Source organism: Hirundo rustica, chromosome 9 (assembly GCF_015227805.2).
Source record: "Hirundo rustica isolate bHirRus1 chromosome 9, bHirRus1.pri.v3, whole genome shotgun sequence".
Taxonomy (NCBI): domain Eukaryota; kingdom Metazoa; phylum Chordata; class Aves; order Passeriformes; family Hirundinidae; genus Hirundo; species Hirundo rustica.
The window spans coordinates 19,087,955-19,114,371 of NC_053458.1; the positions used below are offsets into that span (position 1 = coordinate 19,087,955).

The window sequence follows — 26,417 nt, forward strand, 5'->3', positions numbered from 1 at the left end:
TGTGTGCAAAGTTTGGAGGGGCCAGGCCCACCTTCGTGTGCCTAGCACAGTGGATCAGGCCACAGTGCATCAGGATGCATTTCAACATCTCAGCCACAGAGCCTGCATCTCCCACAACTCTGCCTTCGGTGCCGAACATCAACACCCAGATGAGTCAAAGCATCACTGCTAGTCAGGAGAAGGGAGGTAAGGAGGAATACTATCAAATTCTACCTCTCCTTCCCTCCATCTTTGCTTCTGCACTGGAAGTCCACTATTTTCACAGCCATTTTGCCAACACTGGAAAGCGTGTGGTGAGAGGCACTAACCAAAGTGAAGCATGCAGACACCGGCTCTCCGGTTAAAAAGGGAAATTGTCAAGCACTGGTTTAATTTCCACAGTGAGAAGCTTGGGAAGGGCATTTCTTCAGGAAACAACTCACCCACCATTGCCAAGGTGCACAGATTTTGCCTGTGCCCTCTGCCTGTGCCTTGAGGTTGCTGCTGGCCTGGCTTGTGCCTCTCCCATGACACCCACAACTGCTGCTGCCAAGGACAATTTCCTTCCACAGTCATGTGTATTCTGGCATAATCTTAAACAAGCATCACTAGGGGGATTTAGTCAAAAAAACCTACTGGTAGTTTTATTTTGCAGTGGAATCTGTAAAGATTATTTACAACCCGCTTATATTTTACAAGAAGGGTCTGATTTGGCTCATCACAAAATAACAGAATTCTGACATTGATCTGAGAATGATTGAAGCTGGCAAAAATACCTTAGCAGTCCTAGAATTTACTATTATAACCCCAAACATTTTTTTGAATAATATTTAAAGTAAAATGTTTCACAAATGAGCCTCAAAGGCTTAAATTAGTTTAAATTTGTTAGAAATGCATAGCCCAGTGATCGTGTAACTTCATTGAAGGTACAGAGTTTATGGTGATATCAGTGAAAAGAAAACATTTTCCAAACATTACCACAACCAGACAAATTATACAAAAAACATTCATGCTGCAGAGTAATACAGAATAAAAATCACCTGCTGAGCCCAAGCAATATTGATTTATATCTTTGAATTAACAAAATTTCTCTGTACAGTTGCAAGAAGGCTTCAGTTTTACAAACGGATACTTAGTTGAACATATTTATAACACAAATTATACACTATGTACAAACCTAGTTCTCCATAGAACTCTTTGTTCAGAATGCTTCAACACAAAACTGATTTACCAGTTTCTAGGTCAGGATTCTAGCTCTTCCTTTAATTTTAATACCAAAACACTTATCAAAACATGAAAATAAGCCCATTTGCTATCACGTGGTGCTGTTCTTAAGTCACTTGTTTGTTACCATATGTTACAGAAGAGTAGAACCCGTCACAGCAATAAATAAATGTGCTTATTATCAACTAAAAACATATTTACATGATCAAACTTTCAACCTGAGTGCTTTTACAAGACTGTAGGATCCATTGATCTTTGCCTGTCTTGACACATAGATCAAAATTGCGACTGCAGGTACCGCTACTGCTGCTACAGATGAGAATGCAATAATCACTGCTATCATCTGATCTGGTTCTTCCAATCTTGCTGAAAATGGAGACAAAAGGAAAAAAAAAGTGTAAATATTGTTTGAAACAGATACATGTGCATCACTGTAAAAGCAATATTATTAATGACCCTCAATTGGAACACGTTTTCATGCACAAAGCATACTTTTTGTGTTTTCCTTACTTTTTCTTTCTTCAGTAACTTCTTATTACATACTTTAAATCCTAGCCACTATCTTGGTCTTGAATTTGCTACGCAAGTTCAAACCTCTCTGATATTATCTACAATGGAGAATACCATGAAATTCACAAAGAATACAAGAGAGAATACACATATTATACCCAGGAAACATTTGGGTACCTCCTGAAATTCATCCTTCAAGGGGAAGACGATGTTTTAAAAGCTCAATATTTAGATTTTTTTTGTGAAACACAACCTTCTCTGGATTAGTCTCACTGTCCATGTACGTGTACAGAAAAGCAGCCAGGAATCACCTTTTAGTGGCCGTATCCTTAAAGCTACCACACCAACTCAGGTAAGAGAGACAGTGACAGCCAGAGAAAGGAGGTTAAAATACAGCATCTTCTGACCAGGTTGTTCAGTTTGATTTTGGGTGAGGGTTTTTTTTAGGTTAACCACAGTACTGTCATGCAAGGATCAGCTATGAACTAGTTGTGCTCACATTGGCACAGATTTCACTAAAAAGTACAAACAAAATAGGTTTAAGGCAATAGACCCAGCTACCTACAACAGCTCTCTCAATCTCTTTAATGTTGTTCCAACCTTACTGAAGATATAAAGGACATATATGTTTGTATAATTTTTGGTGACACTGCAGAGTATAAAGTTTCCATTCACTGATGGCAGAATAATTTCTCCCGATGGGCTTTTTTCAGAACCATCTCTGAGGGTGTATGTGCTACATGTAACAGTGGTATTTTCTACTTCTTTAGCATTTTCTGATGGATATACTAACACAGTAATATTTTGGAGAGGAACTGAAAGAAATGCAAGATAGGATTTAGCAACAAACAGAAGCAAAGCTCATGAGGCATCAGCAGCTTTTACATGCAAAATACTAATCCCATTAATGGCCTCACTGTAGTGGTTGAACACATAGCTTTAGACATTGCTCTATCACCAGCTATCCTTCACCACTGAAGCCAACAGCAGCTGACAAAAAGAACATTTTATCAACTGACAGAGTATGTTGTGTACTTTTACATTACATGGAGCCTCTTTTTATTTTCTTATTTCAAATTCACTCTTAATTTGTTTGAGTTCATGAAAGGGCACAGACCGACAAATCCTGATGTCCTCTTTCAATAGAAGAGAAACAGAAAAGGCAAAGGAGGGAGTCCTAGAATTGTACTTTTTTTTTCCACAAGGTTCTGCAATTTTATATCCTGTTTTCAAAAGATGAAGTGGAAATACAAAAAAATTTGAAGCAGCAATTATTTTATGCTTCTGCTATTTTGGACAGAGGTTTTCATTAGCATTAAGACGCTATCACTTATGACAAGAACCTGTGCAACTCATGTCAATTTTTTTAAAGACAATTTTCATTCTTAATGAAACTGAAGATGTCACTCTGCATAAAACAAATTCTAATATGAAATCTACACAGCAGTTATATTAACTAACCTTTGACTATGTGCTGACACTGCTCCTCCAGTTCATTAATGGTATGCATGTGTATTTTTCTGCATCCCTTAGCAGATGTCCTGACTGTGGTATATTTGCTATCTACTGTTTCAAGGGTTGTGAACCCATCACCAACTTTCTCTTACAGACTGCTCCTAAGAGAGGTAACATCTGCAGATATGTGAGGAACGGTAACACTTTGTCCTTGTTTCACTTTACTTGAAGGGGAAATCAAAAGTGTATTTTTTGGTACAGCTATAAAAATAGTAAAGAACAGGGAAGAGAGCTGAATTGGTGGCAGAAGTGATCCCTAAGCAAGACACAGTTGCTATGCAATAGGCAGAAGCAGCTGAGCTAAAGCAGAGAAGTCTGATTACTATTGAAAATGAAACTTCGCTATCATTCTGTCTAAGTTGAGGAATCAGCATTTCTTGCAGCCTAAATGCAGCATGTAAGAGCAGGAAACAGAGTTGTAGCTTAGGGAAGAGCAAGGAGCTGTAATACAATGCTTCCACAAGCTTCAGCATGTACTGTCTCCTTGAATCTCTCCTATGCAGACGTCCACTGAGGCCTGCTTGGAGGGATATTCCTTCCAGGCACTGCATATCTTCTTTACCTCATGCATACGTTTGTCAGTTGGAAGGAGTGATGGAAGACCAGCTGACTTAACTTTTCATAAGATATCTGTACTAAGGCACACTTCACACTTCATTGTTTAAAGCTTCCTAAATCACTTAGTGACATTAGGGCCACCTTTTAACTCCATTGACATGAAAGACACAATTACCTCATTCTTCGCAAAGAAGATCTGGACCTAAAATACATACACCAAAAAACTTGTTTTCTGTCTTGTTCTACAAACCTTGAACATATAATTTCACAGCTTTTTCTTCCTTGCCATACTGATTATAAGCTTCACATTCATAAAGTCCCAGATCTTGACTTTTCAAGTTCTGTATAGTTAAAGTTGCATTTTTAGAAATTTTCTCGGACTCCCCGCTGGCCTTCTTTTTTTTCCAGGAGATCACAGGAGCTGGATTACCAGAACTTGTACATTTCATTGTCACAGTTTCTCCTTCTTTAAGAGCAGCAGTAGGGATAACAGTGATCATTGTATTCTTTGGTCCATCTGAAAGGAAGAGTCTTCTAGTTAATCGTCACTGGATTTTTTAGAGATGGATCCAGCGTGTTCTATTGCATACTAGATTGTCACCCTCCCCAAGCTAATTTCTTTTTCACTCTCAAAACAAAAGCATAGCACACAGTATCAGAGTTTCCATACAAACCCTCCATAGCCTAAACATTCTAACCAAATTCTTCTAACCATGTAGATCCATTTCTCACTCGTTCAAATCTGTACTAAAGATTGTCATCACATTAAAGATTCTGTGACTTTGTTTTCTTCATCAACACTGCTCCTTTCTTAGGGAAAAGCACAGGACCATGATGATTTTTTGTTCTCACAGGGTTTTGTTTAATTTGATGGTTATATTTATCACTGAAGAAGGAACTAATTATTTTTAAACAACTGGGAAAACTTTACACATACTTACATTTCACATTAAGCGTGATTTCACTTTTACTGTTCCCAAACTTATTTTCTGCTACACATTCATAGTCTCCTCCGTTTTGGAACACCACAGATGGAAGAAGAATTCTCCTGGCACTGTAAGGCCCCATGTTTGCATTGTCAGATTTTCTCCTTAAAATAATCTTGGGAGGAGGGTTACTTTCAGCAGAACAATGTATTGAAACATTTTCTCCTTCTTGAACTGTTGTAGAAGGCTCAATGGAGAGTTTTGTAATGACTGGAGCACCTGCATGACAAAAGGCTGTTAGAGTAATGCAAAGGTACTAAAATCAGAGGGTTTTAAGAAAGCAGTAATTGCTTGCTCAAGGATCTATTAATTGTTGTTTTGATCCCAGACTCCATCTAAGACTTTTGGCTCTGTCAAAACAGTAGCAATCAATCAAAAAATATTATAACAGCAATAATATTATTATGTCCAAAACAGTTTTACCATTTAACGTCTATTAATTTTATTACTAGTGACTAAAACTACTAGTTCAAAGAAGGAGACTGTGATGTCCCTGTGAGACTGGTACACACATTATATTTCAAGGAAATAACAGTGTGTGTCCCCACCACTTTCTCAGATTCTTTTATGACTTTTAGCGTTGCATTGTGGGAAATGTATAGAAGTGTGCACGTACAACAGCAGAACAGAGAGAACTAGCTGAAAATTAATATAGAAATAAAAAGTATAGCCCATGAGGAGCAGCCTTAAATTGAACCTGAATCCTGAATATGTAACATGGAAGGCCCCATATTTTCCTAATTTTCAGTGTTTTGGTATCCTCTAACATAACAAAGATCAGCCAATTAGTACTGGATAATACAAGTGAAACTCAAGCAGAGTTGTACCTTGTATAATAATGTCCACAGTTGCTTTCTCTGTTTTATTAGTTACCAGATTAATTACTTCACAGATGTACAGTCCTGAATCATTGAAATGGACATGGGGAATAGAAAGAACATTGTTTTTTATCAGATGCTGAATGCTTTCTTCAGCCAAATATTTACTCCAAACTATTTGTGCTGGCGGGTTACTCTGAGTCACACAAGTGAGGTTCAGAGAGTCTCCTTCCATTGGCGAGTTGCCTGGAGATGAAGTAATGACAGTATTTTGTGGACCAACTGTAAGAGAACAAAAGGAAGACAAGATCAGTATGTAAATGAAGAATGACATGCACATCTCTAACACTAGCTTTTCTAGAGGTACATGTCACAGAATACAAAGAAAAAATGAATAATGAGTATCATGGTAGCACAATGGAACAATTTTTCAAGACTTTTTAAGATATTTTGCTCGCAGTTTTGAAAGCTTACTAGCCAAAGCCCTTGTACAAAAATACTTACAATTTGCATTAAGTTTCTGAGAAGATGTTCTTTCTTTGGGTTCAAAATCCATATCAGCAATTAGTAAGGTGGCCACACAGGTAATCTCTTTCCCAATATCTTCAGCCGTGGGATGAAATGTGTATGTCACAATTTTGGTCTCTGTATTTGTGCTGTCATCTTCAACAAAATCTTTCTTATGAAGAACATGTGCATCTTTCTTTAGGAGAACTTCCAGGTGATCAGAAGGATACACATCAGGAATTTTACAGATGACAGTGGCTGGTTCTCCAGCAACTAAGGATGGGCTGATCTCAATGATAGGATCACTGGGGAAAGCTAAAAGAATAAAATCAATTTCTTTAGACTAGCAGAGGTGAATAGTAGGGTCAACATAAGAGCAATATCCAGACACCAAATATCTTGCCTTTACATGACATTCTATCATCACTATTACAAGACATATCTTGATCTGAAGACCAATAGGTCCTATATAAGTAGTTCATATACTAACAGGAATTTTATTTGTGCTATTGCTGAAACATGATCACAAAAGATGTAGTAAGATTCAGCATGGCATCTAGGCAGTGATATAGCTGCCTAACCACAGGCAGTCAGAGCAATCCGTACACCAGTGCTATCCTGTTCTCTGTGCTGGTAGGTTTAGACATCTGAATTACTCCCCTGCAAACTACAAAGGCTTGGATTTTTTCTCCCCCAGCTCTGGGAATGCATATAGGCAGTGTATTTTTTGGCTTTCAAGAATTATCAAGAATAAGAACAAATAATACTAGTACATACACTCTTCAATGCAGAAAGCTAAGCAGAAAAGGGCTAAGAAAGTGTCCTCAACAGACATACAAAGGAATCTTAAAAGGAAATATACATTGAGCTATAACAGACTTGTTATCCTAGAATTAAAAGTTAACTGGTAACCACAATATCTAAACTAATTATTGAATTTTTTATCAACATGTAGTATAAAGAGAATTTTACAATTTTACTTACAGTAAAGTTCAACTTCGACACTCTTCTCCTTTTTCTCTCTCTCATCACATATGACAGTACAAAGATAAGAATGAGAATTCACAATGCTAACTGGATTCATAGTCAAGGTAGAATGTGTCCTGTAGTTGTTGACTTTTCCTCCAAGGGGGCTGTCCATCTGTGTTCTCCAGGAAAAACTCGGTGATGCACAGCCAGTAGTATTGCATGTGAGTATGAGTGTGTCTCCAATCTGTGCCACAATTCTCTCAGCCGGTATAATTTCCATTTCAAAAGCTTTAACTACAAAAGGGAAAACACACATCAATTCAGCAGCTTTCTCACCTTATATTTTCCTATTTCTTCTCATGTTCTGCCGTGACATGAGGTCTTTATGCTTCAGTTCTTTATGGTCATGTGGAAGTTAAACTAATAAAGCTCATACAGTGGTTTATATATTCAAAACACCCCATAAACATTGCTTTTTTTTCAAAGGCAATACAGACTCAGATGACTAACGGACAGTTTTCATGTGTAAAATGGCATAAACCAAATTTAAATAGAGGCATTGGCACAATATAACTTTTTATCAGGTGGATCTGGTTCCAAAACTTCATAAAATTTGAGGGGAAAGGTAGCAAGTAGATAGCAAAGACAATAGCAGAAACACTTTCAACAGGACATTTAGTACCAAACTTGGTTGATACTGTCAGGAATGACAGCAAAAAATCAAGCATGCAGTGATATACTGCAGTTGTCTCCTAGACTGTCTTTTAGCAAACTCAATAGGAAAATGACTGAGTCATTGCAGAGCACAGAAAAGCTCAAAGTAAATGTCAAAAAAGCTTCCTGACATTTTGACAGAGCTGCTTAATTGACAGTTGTATTCACTGAAAGAAAAGGTAACTGGAGAAAAGAGAAATAAAGATCAAACAGTAAATTTTAGGTCATCTTACACTTAACAAAGTTAAAACAAATAAAACAAGCACCACCAGCCCCCATCTTCCCAAACTTACCAGTCCTTAACACACACAAAATTACTAACACAGCCTGGCTTGTTCTTCCCATCTCTTTAAACATTTGCAATTGCCGTTACTGGGTAAAGAAAGTAAATTCTAAAGTTTACTTTCTATTTTCTGTGAAGAAGCACTGTGAGAACTTTCTGCTCTGCAGCAAGAGCTGCAGCGTGCTCTTTATAAAGGCTCTCCTGGAGGCAGAGTGGGAAATCCCTGGACGGGGAAATCCAGAGCAGGGAGGAACAGACCCATACCAGGGGGTGGCCGGTAGGGCTCAGCGCCCTCTGCTGCTTTTGTGAAAGCCCAGGAAAATAAATAGTAACATTTGGAACTGCAGGGCCAACATTGGAAAAAATCTGTTTCATATCTGATCCTACAAACAATTGATAAAATGAAGGAGTGTTCGTAAGTCCAAATAATTGAATACAACTATATCTCAGATGAAAACGTTATTCAAATTTGCTTTTAACAAAAATATTTTTGTGGGACTGAGTCTTCAAAACCCTTTTAACAATGCTCAGCTCTGTAAATAACATTACATGACTCAGTATTTCCTTTGAAAACAGTGCTACCAGCTTAAGCGGTGTTGTTACTCATGTTCCTAAGTATTTTTTTATATCTCTAAAATTGAAGAAATACATCAGATAACAGAAGTCTAGAGATTTGACTTCATCAGCTTGAATCAGGTTCATACTGTTCAAATTAACTGAACGAACTAATATCCCCAATGCCACTTTGCAGAGGATATACAAATCCAGTTTGGAATATTTCTGAGGACAACTCTTACTGGCTAATATGGCAGCGATGTTAGGAAAAAGAGTAAAATAATATTTTCAGTGTTTAATTTTCAGTGGGAAAATGCTGTGAATGCAAAGAATGGATAAAGGTTTCTAAATCTCTGTTGTTTATTTATTTAACTACTTAAGTAATTTAGGTCCTGCAGAAGGATCTGGAAAGACTGGATAAATTTGCTGAGGCCAGTAGGATGAGGTTCAATATGGTGAAGTGCCAGGTCCTGCTCTTGACTCACAACAACCCCCTGCAGCACTGCTGGCTGGGGAAGAGTGTCTGGAAAGCTGCCCAGTGGAAAAGGACCTGGGGTGCTGGTCGACAGCTGCTGTAGATGAGTCAGCGTGGGCCCAGGGGGCCAAGAAGGCCGGCAGCATCCTGGCCTGGATCAGCAGTGGTGCGGCCAGCAGGATCAGGGCAGGGATTGTCCCCCTGTACTCGGCACTGGTGAGGCCACACCTCGAGTGCTGTGTCCAGCTGTGGGCCCATCACCTCAGGGAAGAATAAAACACTCCAGAGTGTCACATAATGCAAGCAGAGTACTGTTCTGGAAGTACTGCTATTAAATTCAAAAATCCAAAAGCTATCCAGGATAGGAAACAACACTTCTACACAATGTGATTTTACTGCAGAGAAAATGGTTTTGTTGAAGGAAAGTGTACTCTCCCACTTAAGTTCCAAATCATTACTTTGAAATCATAGTCAGGGAGAAGCAAGAAATGAAACTCTTCAACTTGGACTGCTTAAATAATCATCAGAGGCTAAGCTGAAAGAGAAAGGGCAATATTTCCTTGTTTCTGGGAAATCAGTTTCCAGACAGAAAAAAAACTAAACATAGGAGGGCATATCTGTACACTGGAAAAGTTTTAATCAAGTCCTTCATCAGATAACATGAAAAAGGAAATAACTCTGATCCTGCTCTCAGTAAACTAAACTGGACAGCTGCCATTAACTTTACTGGAGCTGGATCCTTACCAGAGGGACTACCATACGGAGTGATGGGACAAATTCAACTCAGACAGTTTAGGTAAGAGGGAGTTAGCCAACAAATATTACTAAAGGAAGTACAAATCTGCCAAAAATTTAAAGTTTTCTAAAACTTTCTCTCTACACAGCTTCAAATGTGAGCATTCTATGTGTACATTACTGCTGCTCCTACCCTCAGCATCAACCTCAAAATAGGAAAATGGGCACCAAGTTGGGTTATTTTCAGAACTGTCTGTTCTGTCTGTAAACAGAGATCAGCTGACCTTGAGAGCTCAGATAATCTAGCTTTTTGTTCAAACAGCACAGAGGAGGATGCAGGGGGTAAAAATGGAGGATGTATCTACAACCACAGTGAAATAAGTACTATAGGACCAACTGGAAGAAACTTGACACACGCAAAGTGTAATGAGGACTGGAATTCAACAAGTATTACAAGAATATTACTAAAGGCAAAAAAAGATTAAAAGAATTAAGCACTGGGATGTAACTGCATGTTTTTCAGTACATCTAGTAATCAAAAGAGACTTCTAAGGCTTAGATGGACAAACAAAAATAAAACAATTATGTGTTGCAAAAGGGAGTTTGGAAATACTGAACACAATTTTTGGCCTGGCATAAGAAAATACAAGTGACCTTCAGGAAACTAAAATTTATATCAGACTTGTCTGGAATTTAAGAAAAGTAACCATTTCAGAACTGTGCTAAGCATTTGCTTTAACTCATATTTCTGCAATGCTGTTTAATACTTACACCACGCATTTATTAGTTTCCTCTAAGCAAAAGAGATAACAAGTTCTTGAAATCTTAATGAATTATTTGAACAAAATGCACGTTATTCAACATGTTAGTTATCCAACATTTATACACCTCTTCCTGCATTTTTAGTGTACTGCACTGTATCATGGAGCCTATTAGGGAAAAGCTGAAAGGCTAAACTTTTGCAGAATTTGGACTCTTAAAACCTTCACCACTGGTTTTGTGATTTATGGCCAAGGATCTATGGGGAAGAGAGGTGATCCTTTTGACATCAGATATTTAAGGAAAAAGAAGGTAGAAGGAAACTCATCTAATCTGATATTCTGTTTCCTGTGTCAGCAATAAAATTCTTCATGGTACTTCATTCCTGTATCTGCATTTAGAGGCACAATTTGGGACTTCTGCTAAAAATACGCTGTGCTGGAATAATAACTTCTGTACAGGACCCCAATACAGAATCCTATTACTACAGATCTCTGTGTCCCATCAACTTGAGAGGCCAGAATCCTTCTGTGGAAGGCTTGACATTCTGGTGAGAGGATGCAGCAAAGTCTGACTCATATGAGTTCTTCAGCCTCGTATCAAAGAGGCAAGTCCATACTCAGGTTCCCCATTCAAACTGCAGCCCTCACACATCTCAGAAAAGATATTCTTGGGATGCGCACTGGGGGTCTGAGTAAAGAAAGCCTCTGACAGAATTTTGAATGCTTTACAGAAGCAGCTGGGATGAAAAGCTTCCACCCCATGCAAAGAGTGCCTGATACCTCTGCAAGGTGATCGTGCCTGAAGAAAAAGAGCCAGAGGACTGTGCAGTAACTCAAATGAGAACTAATCTCAGAGGGAAAACTCACATGCATCAGCAAAGAAGGAATGCCCTTCAGGCACCACATGCAAGGTAGTACCTTTAACATGGTCGTATCTTGATAAACTAACTAAAAAACATGAAGCTGGAGGACATGTATGAAGACTGCTGGTTCTATCACTAATACATTGGTAAATTATCTGCCAGCCTCAATATTTTCAGTTCTCAGCAACATCAATAGCCTGCTCTATGGGTTATACTCTGTGTCCTTCCTCAGAGCACCTGGATTTTTGGTTCCCAAAGCTTCCCCAACACTTTGTTTCTCCTGACTCCCTCCACCTGCTTTCTCATCATCTGACAATAATACAGCCTCTGTATAGCCCCAAGAGGGGGAGAAGAAGGAGAGCATCACTGACTCCCTATAATTTTCATCTCCGGATGGGAAGGATGAGATCTACATGCAGATCTATTTAAAGGGTTGTGTCTGTTTCAGAAATTGTAACTTTGTACCTAACTACAAAAAGAACACCGACGCATTACCCTGTAACCCACATCACACCTCACAATTGTACTCCACATCTAACTTGTCATCTATTGCAAGAAGGAAAAGAAAAAGAAACATCTTCAGAAAGTTTTATCACCTGCTTCTTTTCCTTTTCTGGAATTTCTTAAATACTGTATGTAAAAATAAATGCATCCACTTCCTGCATTATCTTTCTCAGGCACTAGCTTCTCAGTTAGGACACTTCCTGTCTGGTTATTCTGAAGGCAACCAGAATCCATAAAGGTGCCAGATAAAATAATTTAGAAGTGTGATAACTTGTGTAGACTACAGAATAGCTAATTTCTTATTTTCTTCTATTCAGAGGCATTGTCCACTTGACAGAAAGAAAAAAACCTTATTCTAATAATAAATAAAAGTCCCTAGAGAAAAAAGTCCCTACTTTTTATCTTAGTCTTTTGTTACTGTCGAAAAACATGCTGTGGAAATTCCAAATTTTATTTCTAAAAAACCCCAAAAGTATGATTTCAGTGGTGCTGGATCTAAAAATGAAACTGTTGGATAGCCTTGAAATCCACATACTTAAAGTGCCAAGTGCTGTATTCCAAGCCAAACTTTATTAGCTCAGATAGCTGAGCTCCTGTTTTCTTTATAGTGACATAGATTAAAAAAAAAAAAAAAAAAAAAAAAGTTTCCCTCCTGAAATATTTGACAAGAGTCTAATTCAAATATGAGCTTTGGACTATTCAAAATCTCTTTGGGAATTCTGAAGTAAAACTTCAGATCTGATTTTATTTTGATCAGAATATACCAAGGCATATCAAAATCATTTGTTCTCACTGGAGAAAACAACAACAACAACAACAAACCAGACAAAACTCATTCAAAATGGACAGAGTCAAAAGATAGAGTGGGCTTTGGGTCAACATGCAGATGATAGCTAGAACTTAGGATATGGTGAGGTAAAGCCAGATGAAAACCAGGAATGAGAGCAAGTTACACAATTAGTCAGCCATTCCTCAGGAAATTCCAACACCATTAAATCTTGTTGTGTACTTTATTGAGGCCAGTATTTCACATGGTCAGAAGAAGTTTATCAAGACAGTGGTGGAGAACTTTTTGACCAAGCTTTTTTATTACTCACCAGCAGCAGTTCTCCAATACACCTGTAGATCAGTCACTTCCCTCTTTCCCACATCCTTCCTGCTCTTCAGTCATGAGGTACATGGATGTCCCTATGGACCAAGAAAGAAAAAGGGGAATAATGAGAGCAAGATCTATAACAGACCATTCCACCAGCAAGAAATACAGAACTTGGATTCTCCTAGACAGGCCACCGAAAACTGCACTGCTACTAACTGATTATCCTTCAATTTATCTTCCAGAATATATTCTTTTTTATTCTCTTAAAATGGTTCATATTCTGAAATACTGTGCTTGGCTGTGTATTTTTGCTGCCTTGTATTATAGAAATGTTATCTTTGTTGTCCCACAGTGGACCGCCTCACTAACAGGTAGAAATATTGCACAGATGTCAGAAAGAAATTAAATGGCTTAACCTTGCAGGATTCAAGATTCCTAATTTTTAAATTTTCCATATAGGTAAGAACAGGGATTGTTCTGTTTATTTTATTTATTTTTTTAAAGATACACGCAAAGAAAATCTTTCTTTTACCTAGATTTTGTCACCTTCCCCTCTCTGGAAATGGACTGGAAGTCCTGAAGAATCAGACCTTCCAAATAGAAACAAACAGGAATGAACCAATTTTTACTTCCATCAAGCCAAAATGACAAGTATCCAAGAGGAAGTATTTTGCACTAGTAAAATATGTATGCTTGTGTGTCTGTACACATACCGATTTATCAAGCAATGCTTGAAACCAGCTGCAACTCTTTTAAGGATCTTGCACCTTGCTTTTGTCTCTTGAATGTGCTCTACCCTAAATAAAAACCATGCTGTTTTTTCACTTGGACTATTTCTCTCTTTCCTTTTTTTCCCCTCCAGACAGTTAGGTATCAACAGCTTTGTTTGTTAACACTTCCACAAAAGGAATATGCCAAAGTAGGAGTGGCTAAGTGATAAAACCATAAGTAGCTGAATTTTTCTGAACAGGCAAGTGTAAGAAAGATGAGAGTTACTGGAATTTATTTCCCCTTCCCAGACAATTACTTGGCTAGGCATCAAAGCCCCAGCCCTTGTAGTCTGATATAGACAACTGAGCAAGAATGACTTTCATAGTTGTGTCACCTTTTATCACAGACCATGTTACTTCTAGTGATAAGAGAGGCAACTTGAGAAATGTGTCGCATGTTTGAAATTGCTCTCAGGCAGGATAAAAGTCTGTGCTGAATTAGTATGAGAAATACCTGACTTCCAACATTCCAATACTTCTTAACCAAGCATCTCTTCTGAAATTTCCCAAGAACTGCATGCGAATACCAAATCATAAGTAACAGATGGTTTAATGACCCTCTTGGTTGGATAAATTTTGACCTTATTTCTTGCTACAGTTAGCTCCACACCAGGAGGAATGGATATTGGTAGCTCTTTCAATGGCTCAGCTCCAGACAAACCTATATGGTTCACTTGCAGCTGAATGAAATCACTATTGACTAAGTGAGATGACCGTGCACCTACTGCCAGGCCTTTCACTTGGAAGCTGGGACATCCTAATGAGAAAGGGAACAATTCCATGCCACCCACAGTTTCCAACAGATAAAGAAGACATAAAGGCTTCATAAGCAGTGTTAATACTTTTGTGGATCAAGGATCAATCAGTTAAGTTCTCTCAGGCTCAAGAGCTTGAGATTAATCTTACCTCTGTAGCACTTTTCAGTACTCAGGATATCAGTAGCATGGTGAGTTGGATCTGCAAGACCATCAGGATCCAGGCACAGGAATCTCCCAAGATGTATGAGGGTGAATTCATTAAAATTTTAAGCAAATCATCTTACACCAAGTTTCCTAGACTATTTGAATGAATGTAATACAAACATCTCACACTAAAAAGAAATACACTCTAGGAAGCCTATATTATTGATTTAAAGTGTTTGATATAAACCCATCAGCCTATAAGAGATTTATTATTACATTTTATTATACTGATTCAGCACAAAGATCCAGCTGCTGACTCTGCTTTTCTTGGACTCTCAAGTGTCTTGTGCCATGACTACTGAATTTTTGCGGCATGAAGAGATTTTCATTCTACCTCTAAGGTCAGCATATGGATCCTGCTGTAGCTCATGGTTTCACAAAATGTGCTGTTACATAGCAAATATAGTCTATCAACAATTTAGGATCTCAGAGAGTTTAATAAAAATTGTTTCCCTCTATCCTACATATTCTATTTATTAATGGGAATATTTATTTTAAATTTATTTTTTCTAATTAATTAATTGGAAAATTAATAAATAGAAATTATAATTAAAGGTTACTACATTATTTGCACATTTAACATAAAGAAGCACAAATTTTCAGGTTAACTCTATAGTACAGAATGATTACAAGAGTGAAGAGAAATTTATCACAAGATGAAAAAGTAAGCAGTGTATATGTTCAAAACTCCATAACTACCGAGGATGAAAGCAATTACTAAATTAATCTGCACTATTTACTAGTTCCTACTAGCTCACCATATTCCTTTCTTAATAAAACAAACAATTACTTTCTAAGTTTTTGAAAGGATTGTACAGTTGATGAATGCTACTAATTTAGACTAAAACTGCAGATGGTTATAAAGATGAACAAATGGGGAAATAACAATCCTACACAACGTTCCTTATGAAGTTAGTTTTGGTTTTGTGAATCACCTGTAAACTTACCTTGATCTTTTATTTTCTTACTCTTTCTAATAAAATCTAATGTTTCAATGAATGCATTTCATATTATGGCACTGAGCAGTTTTCATAAGGATTTCTATAATGTGCCACTTAAGATTCAGTTTATCCTTCCAAGGCTGTTTTAGACAGAAAATTAAAGCAAAAACTCAGACAACCATGCTAGTATTTTGACTGGCAAACACAGTCACCTATGGGACTTTAGTGTGATTAACACTTTTCTGGCACATAGCTGTAAAGCAAACCATTGTGAATAACTGGAAATCCTGTCAGGATCTAATTAGAAGAAATAGGACATAAAATGAATTGAGAAATCGTCTGTAACTTCTTGGTAGTCTCATGATTACAGAATGACATCAGTTGCAATGGTTTCATAGTAACTCCTTAAAGTCACTGAGGGTTAAACACAGCGCAAGGCTCACTTGATATGTGATTGATACTTCAGTTTCACCTTGGCTGTAACTGCTGGCTGTGCCTCTGCGTTATTCAGAGAGCTCTCTGGAGCTCATGGAATGTCAAGAGCCTGCAGGGAAAGAGTGTAGCCTGGTTTGTCACGTCTGGGTTTACAACACACAGAAGTGTTCAGTAACAGTGAGAGCAGCTTGATGCTTCCCATATGAATATGCAGGAATTACCCAGGAGCCCAAGGCAGCTTTAAAATCTTGTTGTTAAAGAGAAATGAAATCTGCCATTCCTGCCAATGTAACAGTGCTTTACATAGAGATAAATTTTACAGGTTCCTCTCTGAGAAACTTACTACTCAAGGTATGCATGAATGTCAGGCTCTGCTACAAACTTCTTTGTAAAATTTCCAGGGTCCACATATTGAGAGGCTATTTGAAAGAGTGTTAAAATAATTTCTTTTAAAAATCATAAGTTCTTCCTATGCTAAAACTTAAAATCTTTTTTGAAAAAACAGGAATTACTTACCATTGCTCCACAAAGCACAATAAATAATGCAAATAGATAAAAGAACAAAACCCGGAAAAAATGGAAAACGGGAAGTAGGTATTAAGGAAAATTCTGAAAACATTAAATAGTCTTGCTTCAGTATCTCATGTATTTCAGGAAAAAGTTTTTCTTATGAAGTAGCTCAAAGGACAAATGGTGCTAGCACATACAGTTAAGATAAAAAGTATTATAGAGAATATTCCTAGTCTCTTATTATAACTTCCACATATTACAAAACACACTACATGCTTTGTGTTGGAGGTTACACTTTTTAACTTCTTTCACCCAAAAGGAAACTTTTTCATCATTAAGTGCTGCTGCTGTTTCTCCCTTACATTTAGATATATCTGCTTATTATCTTTTCCAGCATATATTAAAAGAAACTGAACTGTACACCAAAGCATTTGACAGAAAGGTTTGCTTTTGCAAGAGGAAGAAGGTTTTTCTAGTTAATTCAATATTCCTTTAAACCTTGGTGGGAATCACGGAAAGTAGGCCAGAAGCTGGCTAGTACCTGAGATCTCGCTCCTATTCCCCCATTTCCAGTCTTTTGGAACTGATACCCTGTTTGGATGTGCTCATCAGTGTAGTTGTTACAAGGAGGCAGAGATGGACAGAATATGCCTACAGTGGATCAGGCAGAATTTATTCGAGCCAGAATCCCAACCCTGACACAGGGCAAAAGCAGATTAAAAAATAAAATCTTGAGAACGGTGGAAGCACAAGTGACACAGTTGCTTACATAGGGATTCAGAGAGAAACGGTCTCTGCACTGAGTCTGTGTTTTTGAGAGCATAATTTAGTACAAGAAAAATCTTATAAGCAAATGAAATTTGAGAAATATCTAAGAGATTTGGAAATACAAGTTTACTGAGCTATTTCTAAAGCTTGCAGCCTTTCAAAATTTATCCTAAACAGCATAGAAAAATAGAAATTAATAGTATTAACTAATGCTATTTCAGTTAGAAGGAGGAAACACCTGGTCTGTTCTGCCACTCCAAAACCATCACTGCTACTTTACTGAAGACTGAAAGGCTGAGGAGCTACTATGCAGTTACAAAGAAGTGAATCCTTCTTTGCAACAAGGATTGGTGTAACTAAAGTAATGGGGAACATGGTAATTTATATAGCTCCTGCTATGCTGGGCCACTCAGCCCAGGGCTCAAGCACAAAGCATGGATGTAGTTCAGAAGGCTGTCTTTGCCACAGCACAAAAGTTTGCAAAATTTATCACAACACGTATCTCTGCTTGAAGAGCGGAAGCTGGATTTGCAACACAGCTTGAAAATCATGTCAAAACTGATCGCAAAGTGCAAAGATGTTTCAAATGAAATATATGAAATAGTAAATCTCTAATGCATATAATAAAAATCACTTTTCTTTTGGTAGTGTTTCTTTCCTTTCTCCTCTTGGGAGAAAGTTGGCATTTATCATTGTAGTAACATCTATTAATCTCTCTTTAAACATTTCTCAATTTTAGCAGAGAAGCCTCCACTTTCTCCCAATACACAATAGATGAAACCTTTCTAAGGCTTCAGCCCTTTTCAAAATCCCTAAGTCAAACATGGGATAAAGAAAGAAACAGGATGTTCAAGTAAATTATACAAAAATAGGAAGAAGGTTGTTTATGAAATGGCAACCAGAGTCCTGACATACACAATATTCTCACTGTTTTTTCCTTTGCCATAGGTTTACTGACCCTTCTGGTTTTTGTTTTGTTTTGTTTTTTTTCTTTTCTTTTCTGGCTGATTTATTAATCAGCTTTTTCTATCACTATGGCAAAGGCAAATATCCTCTGGAAGGAAGACATTTTCCCTCTTCCACGCTTCCTCTGGGACAGAGAAGAAAGAACATTGATTTATTATCCTGCCAAAGTTGGCCACCTGGACAGAGACAGCCATCATTCTCAGAACAGAAGTGCAAAACTAGAGAGTGCTGTGGCAAAATCTGCCTGAAGAACAGATAATTTCCCACATTTGTCTTTACCATAGGTCCAATGTCTAACTTACACCAATAGTCAACAGCAGCGGCTTCAGCAGAAGATGAAGACTGCTCATGACCAGCAAAGTTCATCAGGCAGTTCTTTAAATAATGTCCCTATTTGCTGAGATTATGTCTCCTTATTTGAGGTATGACTTCCTTCTTTAGCTTGTCTTACTTCACTGCAATTATTGTTTCTTCAACAGTGAAAAACCACAAAATTGTTTTAAAAGCCAAAACCCATTCAGAATGAACAATGCACACAAACACGGGCAAATACTGGTATATTTGTCTGCTTTGAACATTTTATCTCTGAAGACAGGAAGAAACTTCCCAAAAGTTTCCCACCTACAAATTATCGTATAATCAGACAGTATCAGTTTCAGAAATCACAACATACTTAAATCAAGGAAATGCAAAACATTGACTGGAAATGAGAAGAATTCTCACTGATTAAATCACACTTCATGCTAATCTTCAGATTAAAAAAGTAATGTTCCTCATTTCATGAGGAATTTTATTTCATTATATGCTGTGATATTTATAATATTTGAACTGCTTATATTTAGTCTGTGACCTTTACATTTGACTGTAATTGAAATAAGTTATAGAAAGGCAGATAAAAAGATATTTTTTTAAAAAAGGAATTTAAGGTTTATTTAGTGATTTATGTATATACTGTTGATTACTCCTGAAAATGTCTTCTGTACGCTACCTTTATTAAAGGAACATAAACACCAATTTGTTTTCTGGTGCCACAAAAATGCTATATTTGCATCTGTTTTGTCAGGATTAAGACTCACGTTAACAACAAATTCATTAGTCTATTCCCTACACAACAAGGAATTTATAGCTCAGATATATTTAAATCTCAGTTAATTTAAAAATTATTTTCTCAATTTGCCGGTGAATGCCAATATCACCAAGTTGTGGGCATTCATACAAGCGGAGGCCAAGGACTACTCCTTCTGATGGAAACTGTCATTTGACTTGTCTAATAAGGTCAAAGGAAATGCAAAACACTGTGAATGACCTACACAAGAAAGTCTGACTTATCTGTAGTAGCAAAAGGAGAGAAAAATGCTTCAGTAGTCCAAATTCTATTGGAATCATTCTAGGCTATTCAAATGTTGAACAAATCTATATGCTGAATTACATCAATCTTCAAAAGTACTGTATTCCCTACAGGACACAGAAAATCCATATCCAAGCAATTAGGGAAGTGTTCTCAATTTCAGTTTTCTTTAAAAAATAAAACGTTGAAAACCATTTTTAATTGAAAACCAAGAAATATTCACCCATCTCTTCTTTTGATTTTGACATATCTGTCATGTGTGTTCTCCAACAGAACACAGAAGTCATCTCCCTGATGCAGGTACCCAATTGCTTTCAATATCCTGGCTGACTTTTTTCCTTGTGTAAAACATTCTATTTTTTATAATATTATTATAGTTGGGGTCTTTTAGTTTATATTCTAGTTATAATTTTATAAATGGCTATCAGCATTGTATGTAGTAAAGCATCAGAGATGATGATGATGATGATGATGATGATGATGATAGTAATTGAGATAGTATTCATTTGGGGGGAAAATTAAGACAGTTGAGGGGTACTAAAATTTCTTATTTGCTTCTCTGTGGAGAAATGTGTGACCAGAATGATTTGACCATACAAACACCCATGAGTCTTTCTTAATAAGGGCCCTGTAAATTGTGCCACCAGTTAGGTATTGTATTTTCTTTATTTGCAATAACTTCAGAAAATTATTGGCAAAGATTAGCACTAGCCATTGAATTTTAATTCTTTTGGACCAATTCAAAGAGCTTTGTCTTCCTTTGGAAGGACTTCAAAATTATGAATGACTGCCGAGAAAAGCAGCCTTTGCTAGGAAAGAACAATACAAGGCAATTCTTCAGTGGAAGTTTGCCTCTAAATTTTTTTACATGCAGCCTCTTAGGGAGTAAAGGGAGGGAGGGTCATCCATTTGAAGTAATGAACCCCAGCTACATTACAGAAACCTATGGCTACGGAAACAGAGGCATTCACACAATTATGTTAAAGTACATTAGGTGCTTCTGGAGTCTCCACCCTGAAATGGTTTCCTGTTTGTCAAAACCTCAGCTACAGATGCTAAATACTAAAAGATTTGCTATAATGCAGCTCATCTCATTACAGCCTCTACATCCTGTTTGTAAATCTATCACTGAAATTAAGCTTTCATCCAGCTGTGGAGTCTGTCCAAACTGACCACTGTTACATGCCAAACCAGAACCTGGTGTGAGCTTTCTTGAGTTAAGAACCTGTCTTCTCATTTTTGCTGTGGGATACCTCATGTTTCTGGGATCCTACAGGAATAATTAAAAGCCTTAAAAATATACACACAAAGGAAAATTGAACCACTGAACTAAACTCATCTTCTAGTCCTTGAAGAATTTTTCATACAGCTATAAGGTTAGCTATAGACTTTAAAAACACTCATTAAAACCATAAAGATACATTTACAGAAACACAGCTTCATAGGATAAAAGCAATTAGTCACGGATCAAATACCGTTAATAAAATGGAACTGCTTTGTACTTCCAAACTTGTTCTAGTGAAGATGACTATTGATCAAAACACTTTCTTAGAAACTCCCACATCAATAGCTATATGTAGAAACAAAAAAAAATTACATAGTCAAATCTGTATTGACATAATTTGATTAAACAAAATCCATCTCAGGGTCCCTTCCAAGGCATATCTCTGTTATATCCCATTTTTTCTCTTTGATAAAAAGAGAAAAATTAATCAGGCTTGTAAGAAACCTGGAAAATAGATGTTTAGGAAGTACTGCCCTTCCAGTTTATGGCCAAAGATCTTAGAAGACTTCCAAATTACCTCAGATTTATTTTTCTTGCAAAATATGAATTCTCTAAATAAAGATGTAAAATAAAAATAAAATTTAAAAAAATAGAAAAAGAATTTGTCTAAAATCTCTTAGTTTGCTTAGTGTATTATTTTTTCCCTGACATCTCAAGCAATAGTTTTCAAAGTCCGGGCGGCAACAGCATAAAATCCACATCAGAAAATGCAAAGCCTCACTCACAATCTTTACAGTTCATGAGATAAAGCACATTGATGAGATTTACTGTATTTTTCCTATAAAGGTTTTTTGGCTTTGAGATATACTCTAGCAATTTATATTACTTTGAAATTGCCTGCACTCTTAACTCCACTTGATTGTGTAAATTTTCCATACTACCAACATCCTTAAAAATCACTACAGAATCATGTCCTAGATAAAATCTGAAAATAGTCGACATTGCTTTTGATATTTTTAATGTTTTTCAATATGTTAAATATTGAATCATGATATTTTCTACACATAGGAATGCCTGTGTACATCCATATTTTACTAATATAGCAGAAAATGTGTTTTACAGTTCTTTCATTTTATTGGAGTTTAAAACTATATCATCACTATTTTAGCAAATTTCATGAAAAACATAGCAAAGTCCCCAGTGGATGTCATGGTATAAATGCTACTCTTGCAAAATAATTTTTAATATCCTGCATTCAAAAACATATTGTTGTTAACATTCCTTATTTTAAGATGTTCCTTAAAACACTCACAACTCTGTGAAATTTTACTATTTGATTTTTTTTTTTTTTTTACTGAAAACTTCAGTTATTTCCAAATGGTGGTATTATCCAAGTATGGTGTCTGACTAGACTATACACATGCCCCATCAATCCTTCAGAGCAAATCAACCTGTCTCAGGTGTTGCTTGCAGGTGCCCAGCATAGTCCTAAATGCACCTACACTGTAGCTCAACAGCACAGCTGGTCTTCTGGAGCTGCATTCCCATGGTCTCTGTCAGTATGACATGCTATGAGGGAATTTCTGCAAGGAGATATTTTATTTAAAATTGCTATTGAGGTTGCAGATCCACATGCTATAAAATGGGAAAGAAGACAATTGAAGTTTGCATGTTCCCACATACTTTTTTCCCCCAGCAAACCTTCCGTTTCTATACTAGAAGAGATAAATTGATTGTGGTAATGAGTGAGGGGCTGGCCTAAAAAGGAGAATCTTTGTACCCGCGCTTTGTCTTATTTAGCCACAATTAAAGTTACTGAACACTGTCATTTGCCTAATTAAAGTAGTAAAAGCATGTTCATTACTCTGAAAATTCAGGTGTTTAATTTAGGCAAAGTTAATAGAGTTGAGGTGCTCCAAAGAAGTAGAAAACACCAATAAATTAATCAGTGGCAGTTGTCTTTCATGTTTTAGTGATCTACATCAAGTACATTGGCCTAGGTACAATATAAACACACGTTCAATTCAGTACATCTATTATCCTCTGAATAAGCTGCAAGGGAGGAGAAGGTTTTTAAATCCTGTTACTGATAGGAATTGCTGTAATATCCTCATGATTATGAGGAAATGCTTTGAGATTACTGACTAAAAAAAGAAGACATAATAACAGAGCTACAGAGAAAAACAGCTTTAGGCCATATCCAGCTTCTAAATATTTTTTACATGAGAGAAGTAACACCCATTTTGCCCATTTCCTACATCCACAACCACTTCTATGCTTGGGGCACAGTGATCATGAAATTATAGAGTTTTCAACATTTGGTGAAATCAGGAGGAACATCAATAAGACATTTACACTGGATTTCCGGAGAGCAGACTTCGGCGTATTAAGGAGACTTATTCAGAGTTCCTTGGGAAGCAGTCTGCAAAAACAAAGGAGTCCAGGAAAGGTGGGTGTGCTTCAAAACAGACCTTAAGGACACAGGAACAGACTGGCCCTGTGTGCTGAAAGATGAGTCAATGAGGCAAATGTCTACCCTGGATGGTTTTGAAGGTTTTGGGTTTTGAAGGAATTGGGAATAAAAAGAGGATGTGTCATCTTTGGAAAGAGGATCAGGTTTCTCAGGAAGTATTTAAGGGGGTTGCTAGGGCATGTAGGAAAAAAATTATGGAGGCCAAAGCTCAGTTCAAACTTAATTTGGAAACTTTTGTAGAGCATAATAAAAAATGTTTTTACAAATATATTAATGGTAAAAGGAAGGGTAAGACCAACCTTTGTTCTCTATTGGATGTGGGAGGGAAGTTAGTAACTGCAGGTGAGGAGAAGGCAGAGGTGCTTAACACCTTCTTTGCCTCAGTCTTTAGTGGGAGGACGGCTTGTCCTCAGGACAGCTGTCCTCCTGGGCTGGTAGATGGTGTCAGGGAGCAGATTGGTCCCCCTGTTATCCAGGAAAAGGCAGTCAGAGAACTGCTGAGATGCTTGGACGTTCATAAATCTATGGGCCCAAATGGGATCCATTCCAGGGTGATGAGGGAGCTGGCAGATGAGCTTGTGAAGGCTCCATCATTTATGAACAGTCCTGATGAGGTCCCAGGTGACTGGAATCTGGCCAATGTGACACCCATTCACAAAAGGGTGGGAAGGAGGATCCTGGTAACTACAGGGCAGTTAGTCTGACCTCAGTACCCTGTAAGGTCATGGAACAGTTTATACTGAGTGTCATCACACAGAATTAACAGGATGGCCAGGGTCTCAGACCCAGCCAGCACGGGTTTAGGAGGGGCAGGTCATGTTTGACCAGCCTGGTCTCCTTTTATGACCAGGTGACCCTCCTGATGGATACAGGGAAGGCTGTGGATGTTGTCTATTTGGACTTCAGCAAAGCCTTTGACGCTGTCTCCCACAGCACACTCCTGGAAAAGCTGGCAGCCCGTGGCTTGGACAGGAGCACCCTTTGCTGTGTTAGGAACTGGCTGCATGGCCGGGCCCAGAGAGTGGTGGGGAATGGTGCTGCAACCAGCTGGCAGCAGGTTACCAGTGGTGTCCCTCAGGAGCCAGCTCTGGTCAGTACTTTTTTTTTTTGATGACATGGCTGAGGGTATTGAGTCTTCCATTAGTAAATTTGCAGATGACACTAAGCTGGGAGCGTGTGTCCATCTGTTGGAAGGAAGGAGGGCTCTGCAGAGAGACCTGGAACGTTTTGGATGGGCAGAGTCCAATGAGATGACATTTAACAAATCCAAGTGCTGAGCCCTGCCTTTTGGCCACAGTAAGCCCCTGCAATGTTACAGGCTGGGACGGGGTGGCTGGACAGTGCCCAGGCAGAAAGGGACCTGGGGGCACTGGTGCCAGCAGCTGGACATGAGCCAGCAGTGTGCCCAGGTGGCCAAGAGGGCCAAGGGCATCCTGGCCTGTGTCAGGAACAGTGTGGCCAGCAGGAGCAGGGAGGTCATTCTTCCCCTGTACTCAGCACTGGTCAGGCCACACCTCCAGTGCTGTGTCCAGTTCTGGGCCCCTCAGTTTAGGAAGGACGTTGAGATGCTTGAGCACGTCCAGAGGAGGCAGCGAGGCTGGTGAGGGGCTTGGAACACAAACCCTGTGAGGAACGGCTGAGGGAGCTGGGGTTGTTTAGCCTGGAGAAAAGGAGACTCAGAGGTGACCTCATCACTCTCTACAGCTCCCTGAAAGGTGGCTGTGCTCAGGTGGGGTTGGTCTTTTTCTCCAGGCAGCAACTGACAGAACAAGAGGACACAGTCTCAAGCTGTGCCAAGGGAAATATAGGCTGCATATTAAGAAAAATTTTTTTTTACAGGGAAAGTGATAAAGTACTGGAATTATCTGCCTGGGGAGGTGATGGAGTCACCATCCCTGGATGTGTTTAAAGAAAGACTGGATGTGGCACTCGGTTCCATGGTTTGGCTGAGTTGTTAGGGCTGCGTTGGACTTGATGATCTTGAAGGTCTCTTCCAACCTAGTGATTCTCTGATCCTCTGATTCTACAAGAAAAGAACACCAAGAAAGACTCAGATCCTCGCAGCAATTTCCCTTGACAGGAGTTCCCATGTTTTGCTATACTAAGTGAACCTAAATTCCAGACAGCTCAAGGGAAATCACACCTCTGAGCAGAGACTGCGATTTTAGTCCATGGAACAGCACACCTGTGGAATCCTTTGATTACACAAAGAAAGCACTTATTTTTTAGAAATGGGCCTGATAAAAGAACTATTCTGTGACTGGCCATCTTATAAAATACAATAAATCTGAGATCAATTAAGCTTGGATGAGGAGGGACTCACAGATAATAGCCCAGCACATGTGGAGAACCCAGGTACCTGAACCCAAGCAGCCATTAGTGCCTGCTGTGAGCACCTCCACAGCACAGGCTCTTTTGGGCTCCTACCTGAAAATCTTACAGTCACCCATTAAAAATCCATCCAGAGAGCTCATCAAGCAAAGAATAACAATTAGACCATGGAGAGAAAAAACTCATGCAGAATTCAGATTCAACAGTGATTCTTAACTGTGGGGGGTGTTGTGTGATATAACACTTTTAGTATGGAGTTACAATAGGGAAAAGGTAGTGAAATTGGGCCTGTTTAATATCAGATAACTTTATATTTTTTAGCATAAAAAGATTACAATAAACACACAAAAGTATATGCTCTGGAGTTTCAAAAGCTTCAGAATATTCAAAGGTTAGATCTCATCTTGGAGATATTTTCCAACCTTAATGATTCTCTCTATTATCTCCATTTTTAAACTCAGATGGGTTGATGCTATGAGGCAAAACTGCTCACGTTAGACTCTTCTGCTGTAACTAGTTGGGGTACCAATCATTGCCAGCTAAATGTCCCATGAACAATAGGCTGCATTATACAATACCAAAAGTAAGAGCCTGCCTTTTAACATGTTTACAACATACACGATTTTATGCACAATA

General features: G+C 38.0%; 1 protein-coding gene across 2 annotated transcripts; it reads right to left on the bottom strand.

Moving 5' to 3' along the window:
• Positions 1-600: 600 nt before the first annotated feature.
• Positions 601-13,641, bottom strand: VCAM1 (vascular cell adhesion molecule 1). Of its 2 annotated transcripts, XM_040073563.2 has the most exons (8): positions 13,585-13,641; positions 13,054-13,144; positions 7,082-7,360; positions 6,095-6,412; positions 5,600-5,872; positions 4,728-4,991; positions 4,037-4,303; positions 627-1,569 (listed from the first exon to the last, which is right to left on the bottom strand). In XM_040073563.2, the coding sequence occupies exons 3-8, from the start codon at positions 7,344-7,346 to the stop codon at positions 1,409-1,411; spliced, it is 1,548 nt and encodes a 515-aa protein (XP_039929497.1). In that variant the 5' UTR covers positions 7,347-7,360; positions 13,054-13,144; positions 13,585-13,641; the 3' UTR covers positions 627-1,408. The 2 variants fall into 2 exon arrangements, with proteins under 2 accessions (XP_039929496.1, XP_039929497.1); XM_040073562.2 differs by lacking the exons at positions 13,054-13,144; positions 13,585-13,641 and adding an exon at positions 8,074-8,229 and having other exon boundaries at positions 601-1,569.
• Between the last annotated feature and the right edge of the window lie 12,776 nt (positions 13,642-26,417).